Raw genomic sequence first — 18,017 nt, forward strand, 5'->3', positions numbered from 1 at the left:
CGAAATTGCAGTGATACGTGATAAGTAGTTAGCCACCACATTTTCTGAACCTTGGATGTAACGGATATCTGTTGTGTGTTGGCAAATTAAGTCTATCTGCCGAAGCCTATGTGGGGGAAGGTCAACAGCGGGGTTCTGGATAGCCTTCGCAAGGGGGCTATGGTGTGTGAAAACTGTTTTGTTCCTTCCTTTGTTCAATGTCTGTGCAGAAATATTTTACAGCTTCATAAACCGCAAGCAATTCTCTACCAAATGCTGACCATTTATGTTGAGCCGTAGATAGTTTTTTGGAAAAGAAACAGAGTGGTTGTGTCGTGTCACCAACGTGCTGTTGGAGGACTGCACCAGTTGCAAAATCACTTGCATCTGATGTAATAGAGATGCAGGCGAAGGGTGGACGAGAGTGACACCATGTGCTAATGCTGATTTAACGTCTTCAAAAGCTCTCACCATGTTGTCAGACCACTGTACATGGCAATTGCCCAAGGTTTGTTTCCCAGCCAATGCGTCAGTCAAAGGGGCTTGAATTGCTGCCGCCATCGGCAGATTACGATGGTAGAAGTTGATAGTTCCTAAAAAACCGGCATAATTCACAAAACAACCCTGGGAGAGGTAGATCACGAATACAGTCAACCCAGTACCTTCCGAGGAGACGGTGTACCCCATAAAAGTGACTGTAGTGAAGTGGAGTTGTGACTTGTCATTATTGATCTCGACTCCGTTACATGTCAATAAGTCCTGTATCATGGCCAGGTGGAGTTCGTGTTCTCTGTCAGAGGAGGAAAAAATGAGTATGTTGTCGAGGTATGCATAACAATATGTGCAATTAAACAGAAGTGAGTCTATAAAATGTTGCCAAGTATTTTTGAGACCATAAGGCATGTAACAAAATTCACAGAAGCTGAAAGGTGTGATCAATACTGTCTTTGATATGTCACTCTGTTCCATGGGTATCTGTAAATATGCCTTATGGCAGTCCAAAACACTGGAGATGCATGCTCCGATAAGTGCTTGCTTGAAGTCTTGTATGTGAGGTATTGGATAACTGTCTGATATGGTCTGCACATTGAGGTGGCGATATTCACCACAGAGGCGCACTGTGCCATCCTTTTTGGGAACTAAATGTATGGGCGAAGACCAGTTACTGTTCGATGGACGAACAATACCAGCCCGCAGAAGTACCTCCACTGCGGCCTTAGCGAGGCATAGTTTATGTGGCGGCAGCTGGCGTGCTTTATGACACACTGGTGGCCTATCTGTTGTGACAATTTTGTGTGTCGTGCCATTCATGATAGCATTCAGCTGGGCTGGTGAACTTGCTTGGGGGCCGTTGTGAACAGGAATCAGTAGCACACGAAAGTCACTAACCTGATGTGCCAGGTAAGCTGTCAACGTCAGCAGTGACAAAGTTCCACGAGATGCTTCTCCGGTGTTGGAGGGGTGGCAGCATCAAAGTCCCACATGGGGTGTAAGCGGTGTTGGAGGGTGGTGGCATTGTACAAGTTGTTGTGCTTCGGCGAGGGCTTGCATAGCCAACGATATTGCGTGGTTTAGTTTGGTGTTGCGAGTGCAGAGATCATTGACTGCAGAGCACTCGGACTGAAGTTGGGTGATGGAAGTTGCAAAGCTGTCTGTCAGTGAAGAGCACTTGATGAGAGCCATGTCGAAATCATCGGGAAGCTGAGGGGGAGGGGTGCCGAGGAGGCGACTGAACACACACTATGAGTGGATGAGGCGTGGTGCCAATAATGCAGCCGACTGGAGATCTGGAGACAGTCCAAAATGGAAAAGGAAGTCAATGCCTAAAACTGGGTCTTCTACATCAGCCACATAGAAGGACCAAGTGAACTGTTTGCCAGGTATGAGTTCAGTAGGTAACCCGTCCAAACTGTTGATACGAAGTGGCAATTTATTTGCTGCTCAAAGGAACAATTTGGCTGGTGTCGTGTCCTTTACAGTAAATCTGGGAGGTATGACACTAATGTCTGCTCCGGTATCGATGAGAAAATACCGACACAAACCTAAATCCAAGGCGTACAGACACCCTTGTGAGGTGGGGGATCTGACAGTATGCAACGTCCGTGGATGACTTTACATGCATCTGCGAGCCGTGGCAACTACTGTGGCCCGCATGCAGCATTTGGGAATGCACAGGGTGGGCGGCAGTTGCGAGCAGCATTCCTGAAAGTGGAGTGGAACCAGCATATGCTTGAGTCAGCTGTACTCGTCCCGCCAGCTGAAGCGTAAGGTGAGCGGAAGGTGGGGCGGGCAGATGCTAGCCCGGTTGGGGTGTGGAGAGCCTGCTGCCGGCCCACTCATGATTCCCGATCTTGGTCGTTAGATGGCTGCTGTTCTGTGTGCTGCCCGCGATATGCATGCGCGCAGCCTCTACCGCCCGACGATGGAAGTATACTCACAGGGTTACCAATCTCAGCGCTATTGGGCACTGTGCTGCGTGGAGGGAGGTGGCAGTGCCAAATAATGGCGTATGTCTGATCTACCAGCCATAGTTTACCCTCGAGTGATGCTGCGGTATGTGGGACCAAATGTAATTGTAGTTCTTGCAGCAGTTTCACCAACCATAATGCCCAGAGTGCTAAGTTTAACAAGATCTCAGTACTGACCTGCCCATGCAAGTGTCACCACAGCTCTAAGGGGGTTCTGTCACCTAAAGTCTCGTCATAAATAATGTTGTGAATTGTATTGGCTGGCAGACGAGAACGGCATTTGATGAGTAGTGCACGGGCAGAGGCATATTTGTTGCTGTTGTTGGAAAAGAAATTCGGTTTCTTCTCATTCTGAGGCTCCATTTCAGGAAAGATAAGCTGTCTGCCAAAACTTGCAAGATCAAATCTATCTCGGGACCTCCAACAAAAATCCAGCAGTTACTGACAAGAGTCAAAGATGCAACAGGTTTCAGAACACCTGGGGTCTATGAGATACCTTGAAAATGTGGCCATTCTTATGTCAAACAGTGTAGAGTATAGGACAATGAAAGGAAGAGTATGAGAGGAGGAGGAGGAGGAGGAGGAGGAGGAGATTAGTGTTAAACGTCCCGTCGACAACGAGGTCATTAGAGACGGAGCGCAAGCTCGGGTGAGGGAATGATTGGAAAGGAAATCAGCCATGCCCTTTCAAAGGAACCATCCTGGCATTTGCCTGAAGCGATTTAGGGAAATCAAGGAAAACCTAAATCAGGATGGCCAGAGATGGGATTGAACCGTCGTCCTCCTGAATGCGAGTCCAGTGTGCTAACCACTGCGCCACCTCGCTCGGTGTGTGAGAGGTTTTATAGTGTACAGTATCCTGGATTTAGTACACCGAAAATCCACCTTAGCCGAGCGTGCTTTTATAAAACAGTCGCTGGATCGAATCTGTTATGGCTCACACTGATGGCTTCTGAGACTGTGTAATTAAAGAAGTCATTAAGACTGTCATCTGCAACTCAATGTGGCATGGGATCCAGCAATCAAACGGTTGAAAAGGTAACATCAAATGCAAAGTCAACGTATGCCCACATATGGTGATGCCGCAACCAGCAGTAATGTCATAGGTTGCATCTAATATATATAAATGGTGATGCTGGTCAAAAGTTAAGGTGCTACCGTCATGAGCACCTACAGAAAGAGTTAGAAGGGCAGTAAAACTATCACTAGGTGCTAAGTGGTTGGATGTCTACAACTCTTCACAAAATATGGGGTTCAGAGGCTTTTCTGCTTGGTAAAGTAGGATAGATGGTGATATGTGGCATCTGTGTCAAAAGAGCACAATGCTGGTGCATGCACAAGTGTTTTGGAGCACACCATTCACCATATGTTACTGAACATGGAGCTCCACAGCAGACCTCCCCCCCCCCCCCCCTCCTCTATTCACATGTTGATCCAACAACATCATCAATTATGATTGCAGTGGGCATGCGACCATCAGGATTTGACCATCAATCAATGGAAACGTGTCGGCTCTTTGGACGAATCACATTTTTGTTACACAAGGTTAATGTTTCTCTCCAGAAACACCTTGATCGAGGTGAATTTTGATCATTAATTATGATTGCAGTGGGTATGGGACCATTTGGATTTGACCGTCAATCAGTGGAAATGTGTAGGCCCTTGGGCTGAATCACATTTTTACTACACTAGGTCAATGGTCGTCTCCACAGACATTATTGAGGTGAATGGCAGCTTGAAACATGCAGCACACAACAGATGCAGGCTGACGGAAGCAGTATTATGCTATGAGAGACATTCTCCTGTGCTTGCCTGGGACCTGTGGTAGTAATCAAAGACAAGCTGACAGTTGCAAACCACCTGCGTCCCTTCATGCTTATTGTCTTCCCTGACAGTGTCATCATCTTTAAGCAGTATAATTGTCCATGCCTCGGAGCGAGAACCATGCTGCAGTGGTTTGAGGAGCATCGTAGTGAACTCACATACTAATTACAATCTTTCTACTTTCACCTGAATTTGTCAGGAGGCATAAAGGATAGTATCAAGTAGCTCATATAATGCTATACTTTCTTCATTATAAATGTAAAGAAATACGTGAAAGGGCTGCAATTCATGTACAACTATAAGAAGAAATTCTAAAAATTAAATGTAGGACACTGTTTCCTATCCCTCATGGAGATGAACAATAACTGACAAATAACTTAAAATTTTTGATCATATTTATTTGTGACAAAGCATTCTTCTTCAAATAATTTTTAAGTTTTATTGTATTATACTTTGTCACTGTAACACTTTTATTTTATTTGACTGTGACAATTTATTTGATTTGTCCTTTATAATGTACCATGACTAAACATGATTCAGATAATGAATTTAGTGATTACATCTCTGTTACAGGAATCCTACACCTCATAAAGATATAGACAAATTTGAAACAAAGTGGGAACCCTTTGAAGTATCAGATACAAAGTATATGGACATTGGTGCAAGACTGGAACTTAAAACTGCACTTAATCAAAAACGAATGCTTTTATGGGATAAATTGTTTCCTTTACCTCCAAATTTTCAGCATAGACCACATCCAGATGAACATTCTTACAACTTTTATATTTAATGTTTTGCTTTCGTGAAAACATGCAGAATGTGTGGTTTATTTATTTATTTTCAGGGACTCAGTACACTTAACTCTTGATGAACACAACTCTTGTCATTTTTAAAATTTTGTTAATTTGTTGTTACATTCTGTTCTGTTATATGAAAGTTATCTTTCCCATTTTTGCAAATGCTGCTAGCCATAACTACAGAGCATGTTAATGCTAATCTGTGAAATAATGCACAGTATCATATGTTCACAATAGTTCTCCTTCACATCTGTTACTGTCTCTCCATTTCTCCCTTTCCCACTCTTCTTTCATACCTATCACTCCCCTTGTCCTCCCGGAGCATGCATGAAAACAATCTTTCCCACTCTCTCTTCTTCCATCCATGTCACTCCATTGTCTTCCTTATGCATGCATGAAAACATTCTTTTCCATTATAAGAAATTAAGTCATATGTACTGTCACAGGTTGCCAGCATCTGTATTTCATTTTAAGAACTGGCATAGCTTATTATTGTTTTAGTAAGTAAAGCTGTCCACAGCATGATGGATGGGTTGAACATGACAGTATTTTACTAGACAGGTTTCTATTAGAGGTGGTAACATCTCATCTTCCTCGAATTTTTGAACTGACCTACCCAGCAAGTTATTGGGGAACGTACAGTTTAAAATGGATTCATAAACTGGGTCAATTTCCCATTTTACATATGTAGACATTTTGTCCAGGATAAATGAGTGACAGAAGAAACCTAGCAGTGGGCAGCTGACTTCAAAACTGAGGGTTTTTATTTAACTCTAACAAAGCAGATGTGTTTATAGTAATAATTCAGTTAACTCTGAGCCAACCTTTGTTCAGTTATTGCCAGATATATTAATAATTTCCAAAAGTTGAAAGGGCTTGAATGCACTCATTACTCTACCATTAGAAATCTCAAATATATCCCTGGTGCATAAACTATGTAACTTTCTAAACTTACATGCTTTTAGTTATCACTGCATTTGATGTAACCTTCAAGGTAGGAAATATTGACTATTCAGACGCACAGTTCTCTGAAAAACATTATGTTTCTTATTTTAGAGAAACTAGTGATTGTACTGTACCTGGAAGATTCTAATCCACATATAATACAAGAAAGACAGGTCTGTAGCAATCATGCAGCAAAGAAAGAAAGATATGACACATGGACATCAAACTTCCTGTGATCATGTGCAAATTCTTCTCATTGCCCCCAATGGGTGTCAAATATTGCTACATTATACAGGGTATTACAGAACGATTTTTTTTAAATATGTGAGGATGAAATTCAAATGCTTTGCAATAGGGAACATATAGCCAGAAAGGTTTCCACAGAAGTAGGATGTGTTTCAGCTTCTATCACGTAACTACTAGGTGAGATTCTCACATCACATTATTGAACCACACATCCCACCACATTATTTGAATGGTATATGAACTTTCTGGAAAATGCCTTGCCTGAACTTCTGGAGTGCGTTTGCTTGCAATTGCTTGCTAGTTTTTGGTTTCAGCGTGATGGTACTCCAAGCACTTTGATCATCAGGCCACTGCATAGCCCACAGATGACTTCAGGTTGAGAGTAATTGCAAGGGAATGCCCATCCCTTGGTCTGTGCACTTCCTTGACCTCACCCCTCTTGATGTTTTTCTCTGGGGTTGTGTAAAGTTCTTGTGTACTCAACAATAGTAGGAAGAGTAGCTGAGCTTAATAGGCACATCTTTACAATATTTGATACCAGCTGAGGGGAGCATGTAGTCTTGAAGAGAATTAGACAAAACATGATTCACCATTGCATTTTATGTCACAAAGTTGGTTGTCAAAACATGTAATCTAAAGTAGTGAAGCCACAAATTCTGTTTAGAGTATTTGATTTTACTCTGCTGTTCTGTCAATAACAGTTTTCCAGACTGTGGTATTATGGTGTTTCATTTAGCCTACCGAGTACCAAGAAAGTGCATAATGCTGTAGAAGCTTTATTTCATATTTACAGCTATAGGTTGCATATTGCAAAATGTTCTGAATCAGATCCTCTACAATGTTCCAAAATTTTAAACTGGCATTCTGTACATAGGTGAGGGAATGTTATTTGTAACAGTACACATAAATGTAATATTAAAAACAAATAGTTCTGGAAGTTTTTCTTATGTAACATTCCATATTCTCAGAAGTGAATGCAATATCAAAGAATAAACACCAAATAATACTGACATTCCATTTGTTGTAGAATTTAGACTGGATTAAGTAACAAAGTCTCAAAGTGATTACACAACAAACAAAATTGTAAAACAAGAAAAACAATCATATTTCAGTTGGCTCGAATATATGTTTCAAACTTAATATTTAAAACTTATTTTAATTTTTTCTGTTCCATGAATAAATCTCTCTCTCTCTTTCTCTACACAACAACTTAGAAAATTGAAAGTTTGAGGGCAATGGTATCCTTAGGATTCTAGGATTCAGTAAATTACATGCGCTCATTTGGTCGTGCCAAGTGATAAGTATCTGAGGGAAGCTAGCGAGTCCTGAGTGGGATTGTGTTTGGCCAGGATTCTCAAGCTGGCAGCTTATCACTGCTGGCAGTCCTCAGCTACTACAAGCATTGTGTGGGCTTCAGTCTTCAATGACTCTTGTTAAGGATGACAGTGAAATGTTGGTTTCAGAAAACAAGCATCTTGGATTAAGCACATTATATTTATTCACATAAGAAGCATCAAACAAGGTGTATAACAATGAACAATGGATGACATTTGTAAAAATAAAATTTGTAAAACTAAAAACTATATATAAACGTATGGTAACACGCAATAAGATGGAGCTAAGAAATTTTGAACCTAAGCTGGTTATGCATAGCACCTGGGGTAGTACATATGTGCCCCTCAAAACTGCAGGTGCCTGGGCATCTCCAATTGCATAATGTATATTGCTTCTGGTTCTGGCAACTATGGAACACAGTCATCCCTGTATGATCACCCCACCATGTGACCTTGGGTGATATTACTCCCTTGGAACATACCAATATCAGACAAGACATTTTTTCTTGTCACCTTTCTAGTATAGTTTGTTGCAGGGTGTTAGTGATTTATCTATTGTATGTTGGAAACTTTGATTTAAATTGGGAGAGGTTTGATTGGTATTCAAAAAAAGGAGTGAGCTGTAAATACAAACAATTTAATTTTTCCTTCTTGGTTGTCATTTCATTTCTATTTAATTATTTATTTATTTTCTGTCCCTATAACAAAAAGTTTTCAGACATTGTCAGGGAAATTTAGCTTACATTACACATATACAGTAAAACATTTACATTCTTTCATAACATCATATGGATCAGACACATGTCTGTACACACTATTTTTCAAAAGAGCACTACACGTAGATTCCTCTACAGTGTAACACAATTTAGCTTATATTTATAATAGTAAAGTACACATAATACAGTGTATAATTACATTCTTTCATACCACTGATAGATCGGAGACAATGTATATACAAAGATGATGAGACTTACCAAACAAAAGTGCTGGCAGGTCGATAGACACACAAACAAATACAAACATACACACAAAATTCAAGCTTTCGCAACAAACGGTTGCTTCATCAGGAAAGAGGAAAGGAGAGGGAAAGACGAAAGGATGTGGGTTTTAAGGGAGAGGGTAAGGAGTCATTCCAATCCCGGGAGCGGAAAGATTTACCTTAGGGGGAAAAAAGGACAGGTATACACTCCACACTGTTTTCCATGATGACACTACAAATTAAAGTCCTCTATAGAGTAACAACACTTCTCTATTAATAATTGTTTCAGTCTACTCTTTAGCATATTTAGATTTACTTTATTAAGTTCACAGGGCTGTGCATTGTAGAAAATTGCTCCCATTCTAAGTGTGCTGTGGTCCGTTGCCTTTTTATTGGTCACAGTTCTATAAAAATTTTCCCTTCCCATGTATCATAGTTGTGTACATTACTGTTTGTCATATTAAATTCAAGATTTTGTTTCACAAACATGACTGTCTGCAGTATATACGTGGAGTACACCATAAGAATTTTATATTTTCTAAAGATGTCTCTACAAGGCTCTCTCTTCTTTACCTTGGCTACCATTCTTACTGCCTTTTTTTGTAATCAAAAAAGTCGATCTATATGAACTGCTGATGCCCCACCCCATATCTCAATACCATACTGAATGTGGGGATAAATTGACCCAAAATATATTTGCCTTGAAGTATTATGGTCCAAGAAGGCTGAGACCCATTTAAGTAGATACCCATTTCTACTGATTTTATTGCAAATATTATCTACATGTTCTTTCCATGATAAGTGTTCATCAACAATGATGCCCGAAAATTTATGTGAATTTGCATATGCAATACCCAATAGGGATGTAAATACAGTATCAGTTATGGCAGCATTATAACTGAGGATGAACTTCATTATTACCATTCTGTCTTTATGTACAAGAAGGTTGTTAGCTGTAAGGTATGCAGACAGAGTATTGAAACTGATCTCAGTACTGTTAGCTGCAGACTGCATATCACTGTCACAGCTGATGAAGGATATGTCATCAGCATAGCTTACAACCATGCAATTTTGGGGTTCAAATAAGTTATTTACATATACAAGGAACAGAAAAGGCCCTAGTATGCTTCCTTGAGGCATGCCACATTGAAGTGTCCTGAAGGTTGATTTAGTTGTTATTTTTATATGTTAGCTTTACACACTGTTTCCTGTCTTTCAGATAGGAGGTAAGTAGTTTCAAGGCTAATCCTCTCAACCTGTACTCTTCCAGCTTACACAGAAGAATGGTATGATTCACAGTATCAAAGGCTTGGAAAGTGCCTATTATCTTGTCATTTTTGTCCAGCTTATTTAATATTTCATGTATAAAAGATGCTACTGCTGTTGTAGTAGATCTCCCTTTTCTAAATCCACATTGTAGGATGTTTAACAGATTGTGTTTGGTGAAATAGGATTCAACTTGATTTAGTATTACTCTCTCTAACAATTTGCCTAACGTAGTTCTGAGGTTAATGACATTGGCCGGTAGTTTTTAGTGTCAGTTTTTAATCCCTTTTTATGCACTGGTATAATTTCAGTAATTTACAAAAGGCCAAGGAATACACCATTACTGAGGGAGGTATTTATCAAGTGAGTCAGGGGTTTCACTAATTCATCCCTGCATTCCTTTAGCAGTCTAGGTGAAATGTCATCCCAGCAACAAGACATTTTTGGTCGAAGTGCTGAAATGATTGCTAGGACGTCCCTCTCAGTAATGCTGTGGATATAAAAGGACTGGCTAGATTTTCCAAGACTAAAATTTTGCGGCTTGACATGAACTTCGTTTGTAACAACTGTACTGAACTTTTGTATAAATTTCTCACACACTTCTTTTGGGTCATTTATTTCTTTGCCATTTTCTTTTAATGTTATGTTGCTGTGTTCACAGGAATTCTGTTTCCCACTTTCTTTATACATTATTTTCAAGCAGTTTTACTGATACAGCTAGAGTTTCTTGTTTCAGAGGTATATTTCTGTGCTTTTAGGTTAGTCAAGGACTCTCTGTATGATTTTCTGAGCAGTTTATATTTTGTTGAGAAATATTGTAGTTATAGTAGCTCTAAAAAGTGTATAGCAATCTTTCATTTTCTCCCTCAGTTCAATAATTTCAGAAGGGAGATTCTCGGCTTTATGGTTTACAGCTTTATTTACTTTTTAACTAAACGACAGTTTTCATTTAAAGTGTTTACATTTACATTCTCTTTTCCTACATTTGTGAGAACATGGTCAATACATGTCTTCGTATTTGCAGTGAATCTTGTAGGTTCTGAGTTCATTTGTTTGAAGTTATAACTCTGTAATCCATCCATATAGCGCAAATAATTAACACTATTATTTAATGAGTCTATGTTGATGTCTCCAACAAGCAACAAGTGTTTTTTATACACTGCTTTCCCCTCCAGAAAGTCCTCTAGGCAATTTAGAAACTCTTTGCGTTACTTCCAGGTGACCTATACTGTGCTGCTATAATAAGGCTGTTGTTTCCATACTTTAGATTGACTGCTGCAATCTCAAATACCATTTCAGTACTCAGATCATCTATCCATTTCACTTTTTCACATTTTAGATTATTTCTACTATAAATGCCTACCCCACCACTTTTGTGTGTCTTTCTGCAGTACAAGTTTATAAGTTTGTAATTTTTTAGCCTGTAACCATATGCTTCCTCTTCCTTGCATCCCGATTCACTCGCTAGGAAGACGTGTGGCTTAAATTCATTTAGGTAAACACTCAGCTGCTCTGTTTTATTAGTTACATACTGGACATTCTAATATGCAGGGATTAATTTATTATACTTTCCTCTAAAAAAAAACATACTTGTTTACTTTGTGACTGAGAATTCTGTTTAATTCGTCTTTTTCTTTGATAATTTCCCATATTTTGTCACACAAGATTTTTTTGCCTTCAAAATTTGGGTGCATACCATGTAGGCTTCTGTTCAGTTTGCCTATATCTAATATTTTACATTTGCAAAACGAGCACACAATTGTTTCAATTTAATGTTTGTTTTTCGAATCAACTTATTTACACACGAATTGTACATGAGATCATACCTGTGAGGCAGTGTTGTAATAATGGTGTTTCGTGATATGTTTGCTTCTAAGAAGTTTTCCAGGCTTGCTAGGCAATTTCGTTCTTCATTTCTTGCGATGTCGTTGGCACCAGCTATGCACACTACATATTCATTCTCTTCTTTCTTGTTTCCCTGCAGGTCGACATTAGTAACAGATTTCGTACTTGTACCTGGTTTCACAATTCCTATTGCTTGGATTTCTTTGTAATTGTCCTGTAAAACACTCGCCAATTTCTGCCGAATAATGAAGATACAAACATTGCTAGTACAGAATTGTCACATTATAAGTGCCACCGGTAATAAATCAAAGAACGTGAAATTTCAAGCTCTCATTAACTTCACATTTTCAAATATACCACTCAATTACAGTTTTCTGGTAGCAGACAAATTAGTTATGCACTGCATATTAGGAATTGACTTTTTGAATGAATATCAAGCAAGCATAGATTTAGGAAAAGGGAAATGTCATTTAACCGTAAACCAACAACAACTGACAATAGAGTTAACACAGAAAAAAAATTTTAAACAGGAAATGGCAGGTCTTATACTCTGGACCATACTGAATTGCAAATATTCCACATCCTGGCTGTTATTCATTAGAATATCCATTAACACAGAAACCCAGAGGTCTACATCCACACAGACATTTGAAAAAATACATACAGTAAAATGTTAGCTAATGAGAAGAAGATAATTAATGAGCCTACATTGAAGTTATACAGGTATTTACAATCTAATGAATGCAGGTAAGTCTAGAAAGCAATGTGAACCATCCAATAGCTAATTAGATATTTGGTTATAAGAGAAGTTGCTATTGAGGCATATACACATTAGAGGAGGCAGAGAACTGAACAGAATTATTTTCTTTAGGAGGCATGTGATAATAGTAATGTTGATATGAGTGATGTGAGTGACTGAATGAGATCAGTGAATGTAATTTTATTTTAATAAGAGGATAAATAGTAATATGGATAGAAGTAAATGGAATATAAGATGAGAAAAGGGTATTATTATTATTGCTGAAGTAAAAAAGTAAGTGATGGTGAACAAGAGGAAAATATATGTATATAATGCTGAGGAATAAGTATATGTTATTTTGTGAAGAATGAATAATGGATAGGTGAGAATGTTATGAGTAATTGAGAATATGTTGAAAGGAGAGAAACTAGATTTGAACGCTATATCACATGTACTTATGGAATACAGAATGAAAGTAGTGGAAGCAGTATTATTTATTGAAAGATTGGTATGCCTGAGATAATAACTTTTGTGATGTCTTATATACTTTTAAAATTAAAGGTGAAAGTATAGATTTATGTGGAAAGAATTACTAACAGCAGCCACTGTTGAAAATATACCAGAAGATTTAAATCTATAACACTAACACTAATCTAATGGAAATTTGTAATGAAACTTTTGGAGTTACGTAGGCTTGACACTTGAGATTGGAAGAATTATTTAAGACAACATATTTAGCAGTCATCTAATGGTATAATTAAAGCTCATCTACTGTACTGAACCAATGCACCATTAAATAGAAAGGAGAATAAGGAGAAAACAAAACCCCAGTCCTCAGTTGTGGCTCACACTCTCATCCCTCCCTTAGAAAAAATGTATACATGTTGATGAAATATTTGAAATTTGTGATTATCTGAAAGTATGGAGAGACATACACACATATTTATTTATGAATAGAATTTTACAGGTACCACAAGGTGGGTACAGAGTGGATATACAACATGGAACGTGGCAGCAGTTATCTGACAAGAACTAAGAAGATTTATTTATTAAGTACAACATTTATTTATATTTCTTGATATTCATGAAAGGAAGGAGATGAACTACACAAACATTATAGGAACATGATTGACTTGAACTTGGTATATATACACTTATCACACTGATGTACATACTTGTAGGATCCTAAGATATTTAGAGGGGCACCACTCTTAGAAATGGTATTAGGTATAGGAAATTTTACATTATATTAAGTTAACATGTATTTTGTCTATCATAGTTTATTTTGTGTAGTCCACTGTAGGAGATGACTTTACTAGTATTTATGAAGTAGTTAGCAACCATCCCATGAACCTATCCTCCTACAGAGGGCTGTCTTGAAGCTTGAAATATGTGTAAATTTTATTCCAGGACGCAAGATGAATTTTAAGTTGAACATTCTAGCGAGTTGCCATAATTATTTTAAAATGTTGCAAGTGTAACGAAAGGGAAAGGAACAAAAAAAAGGAAAGAAAGGACAAAGAATCAGCTGACAAATAAAATGTATATTTCAATCTGAATGTAATGTAATTCACATGTCAGGACAATGATATTGAATGTAATGTAAAAATTTACTAGGCTATATTTTTCATTCAATTCTGTATTTGTACTATATGACAACAATGTAAATACCTCATGTAATGATTTATTGTAAATATTTGCATATTCATGTACTTATTATATCAAGAAATGTAGGCCCCTATTTTAAGGAGATGTTAATGAACTATAAAGGACTTGAGCATGTAGCACATGATTCATATAAATGGAACTTGCAAAGAAGAAACCAACACACACACACACACACACACACACACACACACACACACACACACACACACACACACACTCTCTCTCTCTCTCTCTCTCTCTTCGACGCGGCGGCTCGCGGAATTGGCGTTCCCACCTGGAAGCGGCAGACACTAGCGGTAGCCAACGACGGACACCCACAGAGGTACGGGGAGGGACCCACTGAAACGCCCAGTGCGTTTGATTAACTATATCTTACACCTACATGAAGGAAAGACTAAGTTGGGTAAAGACGTACGAATTTTTCATTTTCTGTACAACGTACTGTTTCACATATTTCATTATTCATGTTTTCTCATTTCACCATAAACAGATTTCATGACTACTGTTCATGATTGTTCACTATCTCCTAACACATTGAAACAGTGTACGACAAAAGAGATTATTCAGATAGTTAAATGAGACAAAAATTTAAAATCTGATACGGTAGCAGGTACAGGAAAACACTAAGAACACAAAGGCTTGGCAGAAGGGATGAAAGTGGAAGCCACTGATAGAATTTCGCACAGAGTATAATGTAATCATCGCCAGCACCTTGCTTAAGAATCATGAAAGAATAATACATATTTGGAACAAAGTTTTCGAAACCAGATTTTAAATTATAAGACATTTCCCGGTGCAGGCGCAAACCTAAAATACTTTATTGGTTACGAGCTGCAGTTTACAACTAAAGAGACAGTAAACGGTAACAAATTAAGGAAATGGAACTTGAATACGTCAAGACCTACAGTTTTTCAATAATCTTAAAGTTACCATAATGCAACGACTGACTGAAACAGGGAAAGGAATCCGCTAGAATACGAATGGATATCTCTGAGAGAAAAAAATGGTTCAAATGGCTCTGAGCACTATGGGACTTAACTTTTGAGGTCGTCAGTCCCCTAGAACTTAGAACTACCTAAACCTAACTAACCTAAGGACATCACACACATCCATGCGCGAGGCAGGATTCGAACCTGCGACCGTAGCGGTTGCGCGGTTCCAGACTGAAGCGCCTAAAACCACTTGGCCATCACGGCCGGCCCTTTGAGAGAAGTGGTGTATACAGCAGAGTATGTGAACGGGAAGTAGAAATCGTTAAATAAAACGTGATACATTAAATTTGACAAGAGGGAAAAATATAAAATTGCAGCAAATAAAGTAGACCATGGGAAATGTCTAAAAACGAAGTTGACAGAAAGTCCAAAATTGCAACGCGATTTTGCACTTGGAAAACATAGGGGAATGAAAACGAGAAAGAACAAAGAAAACTTTGCTCAGAGGAGAAGCAACTGTCAAGAACTCATTTGGCAAGCCAGAATTTAGCAAATAAGAGAAGGCTAGAAAGTGGAAGGAATATGTACAGAGGAGAGGGGGAGGGGTTGTACAAACTAACATAAGCACAATGTTAGATTCCTGTGAGATGTCTGAACACGCAAGGCAATACTGATCCTACCACTTAGCTAAGTAGACACACTGAAGAACTGCAAAACTGTGTTTATAGCATTTGCTTGTTTAGAGAAAGGTTTTGACAATCTTAATTAAAACATTCGTTGAAGCTCTGGAGATGTCACAGATAAAACACAGGGCCACAAGATTATCTACAACTTGTACAGAAACCAAACTGCATTTCTAAGACATAAATGACTTGAAAGGGAAGCAGTAATTGAGAAGGCAGAAGTAGAGAGGATATAAAATGAAGACTGTGATTAGCAAGAAAAGCATTCTGAAAAAGAAAATTTGTTCACATCGAATATAAATTCTAATGATTGGGTACTATTTTACAAAGGTATTTGTGTGGAGTGCTATATTTGTGAGGAGTGCAGCGTTGTATGTAAGTGAAACGTGGGCGATGAACAGTTCTGTCAAGAAGACAATGGACGCTTTCAAACCGTGGTGATCAATACGAATGCTGAAGATTAGATACGAGGATCGTGTAACTAAAGAAGAAGTACAGAATTAAATAGAGGAGGAAGAGGAAATTACGGCACAACTTTGACTACAAGAGGGCTAAATTGACAGAACGTATTATGAGGCGTCAAAGAGTGAGGACAAAGGGGCTGGATGATATATTCTGATAATAATCATCTGCTGAAATGCTATTCTACTATTTTATCTATTAATGTAAGCAGTGAATTTACTCTTCCATGCACTCCTCCACAAAACATTTAAACCAAAACTGAAATCAGCTGAACACCAAATCTTTCAACCACTGTCTGACAACTACTGCATTCAGTTTCAACTTTCTATAACCATCACTGGCTAGCCACACACACATACAGCTATAAGGAGAACAGAAATAAACAAACATTAGTTTTCAGCATATAATTTTTTAGGTTGGCAACATGTACATAAACAAACCAAAGAGGAAGGGACATGAGGTGAACACACTGTACTTACGACTTCAAATCAGTGTTTTCGGTAAAAGTCTACAGCTGGTGACAGAAGAAAAAAGCGCGGATGTGAAAATGTGCTTATGTTCTATAATCTAAGTTTTAGTTCAACCTCCAGCATGTGACCAGGTGAGGGGAAAAGCAGATGTCTGCCAAAAACTCGATTCACTGTAAGTAATCAGTTATTCACGTAAAAAAAGATGTTAACTGTTTCATAATCTGCAAGTATCACATATCAAAACAAAACTTAATCATTCTAAATTCCACCGAAGATGCCTTAAAGTAAAAGGCGAAACGCGTCTTGAACCAATAATCATTCTAGATTCCACCGAAGATGCCTTAAAGTAAAAGGCGAAACTCGTCTTGAACCAATAAAGTACACTGGATAAATAAAAAAACGTTTGTTACTTACGAAAGGAAATAATCAACAGCTGTAGATACTTAGCAAATGACATCTTATGACGTACCAGCAAATTAGTCTCGGTTTAACTTCTCATTCCACATGTTATTAAATGCCGTTTAAAACAATTCATCTATCCCTTCTGAAAAACTGTAGTTACTTTCATATCTCGGTAGATAAACAGATTTTGGATATTTATCATGCGACGAAATACATGACTGTTTACAAGTTATCGTTTGCAAAAAAACGCGTTTCGATTTCTTGAACCGTTTACGAAATTTGCAGTTGATACAACCACATGGTTTACGACGAGCAGGACGAAGTATCGGTCGCGTCGCGAGCGACCCCCGCGCGGGCACTGCACAGCCCATCCGCCGACATATCATTCAATATTTCGAGAATGGTGATAGCTATCGTTCTGCTCTCAGCTTTAAAAACAATTTGGATATGTTGACTAAATTTCATACGCAATAATGTATTACCCAAAATGAACTGTACTCAAAGTCCACGCAATGCGTTTTTACCTCTGCACACTCACTAAAATTTTGTGTAAAGGTTTACGTAAATGGGATACAGCAGGTAACCACGACGAATAACGAAAAGAAATTCGGTCCTTTATCGAGAGAAGACATCAGGCTGTAACATGCCCAAGAATCAAATTTTTCTACCGAATAGTTTCCTTGGAATCGGATGATAAGTATTTCATATCTGCCGCCGCGTCCGCGCCAGCGGTTCGGCGAAAGTTCGTGTGGCCCGGGGTTCCGTACCTGACGTCACGCTCAGCGCGTTCTGTGATTGGCGGCGCTCACCTGGAGTGCGGCAGCGGAAGCGGTTCGACATTGTCAAACCGCGACGCAGAGCCCGCCGCACCGTGCCGCCGACGCCGTTTCCATGGCAACCACGCCGCTGACGCGCGGTTTTGACGCGCGGCAGCCCTAGTGGGAACCGGCCTTAACGCTGTGCCAAGCAACGATAATA

At 38.8% G+C, this 18,017-nt stretch overlaps 1 protein-coding gene across 2 annotated transcripts in view; it reads left to right on the plus strand.

Annotated features, from left to right (window-relative positions):
* LOC124792905 (esterase E4-like) overlaps positions 1–8,239 on the plus strand; it is a 240,405-nt gene extending 232,166 nt beyond the window's left edge. For both annotated transcript variants that reach the window (XM_047257978.1, XM_047257979.1), the window contains one exon: positions 4,845–8,239. In XM_047257978.1, the coding sequence (XP_047113934.1) occupies positions 4,845–5,061 (217 nt within the window). In that variant the 3' untranslated portion in view covers positions 5,062–8,239. The remainder of the gene's footprint in view (positions 1–4,844) is intronic.
* The last annotated feature ends 9,778 nt before the right edge of the window (positions 8,240–18,017 follow it).

Source organism: Schistocerca piceifrons, chromosome 1, assembly GCF_021461385.2.
Source record: "Schistocerca piceifrons isolate TAMUIC-IGC-003096 chromosome 1, iqSchPice1.1, whole genome shotgun sequence".
Lineage (NCBI taxonomy): Eukaryota > Metazoa > Arthropoda > Insecta > Orthoptera > Acrididae > Schistocerca > Schistocerca piceifrons.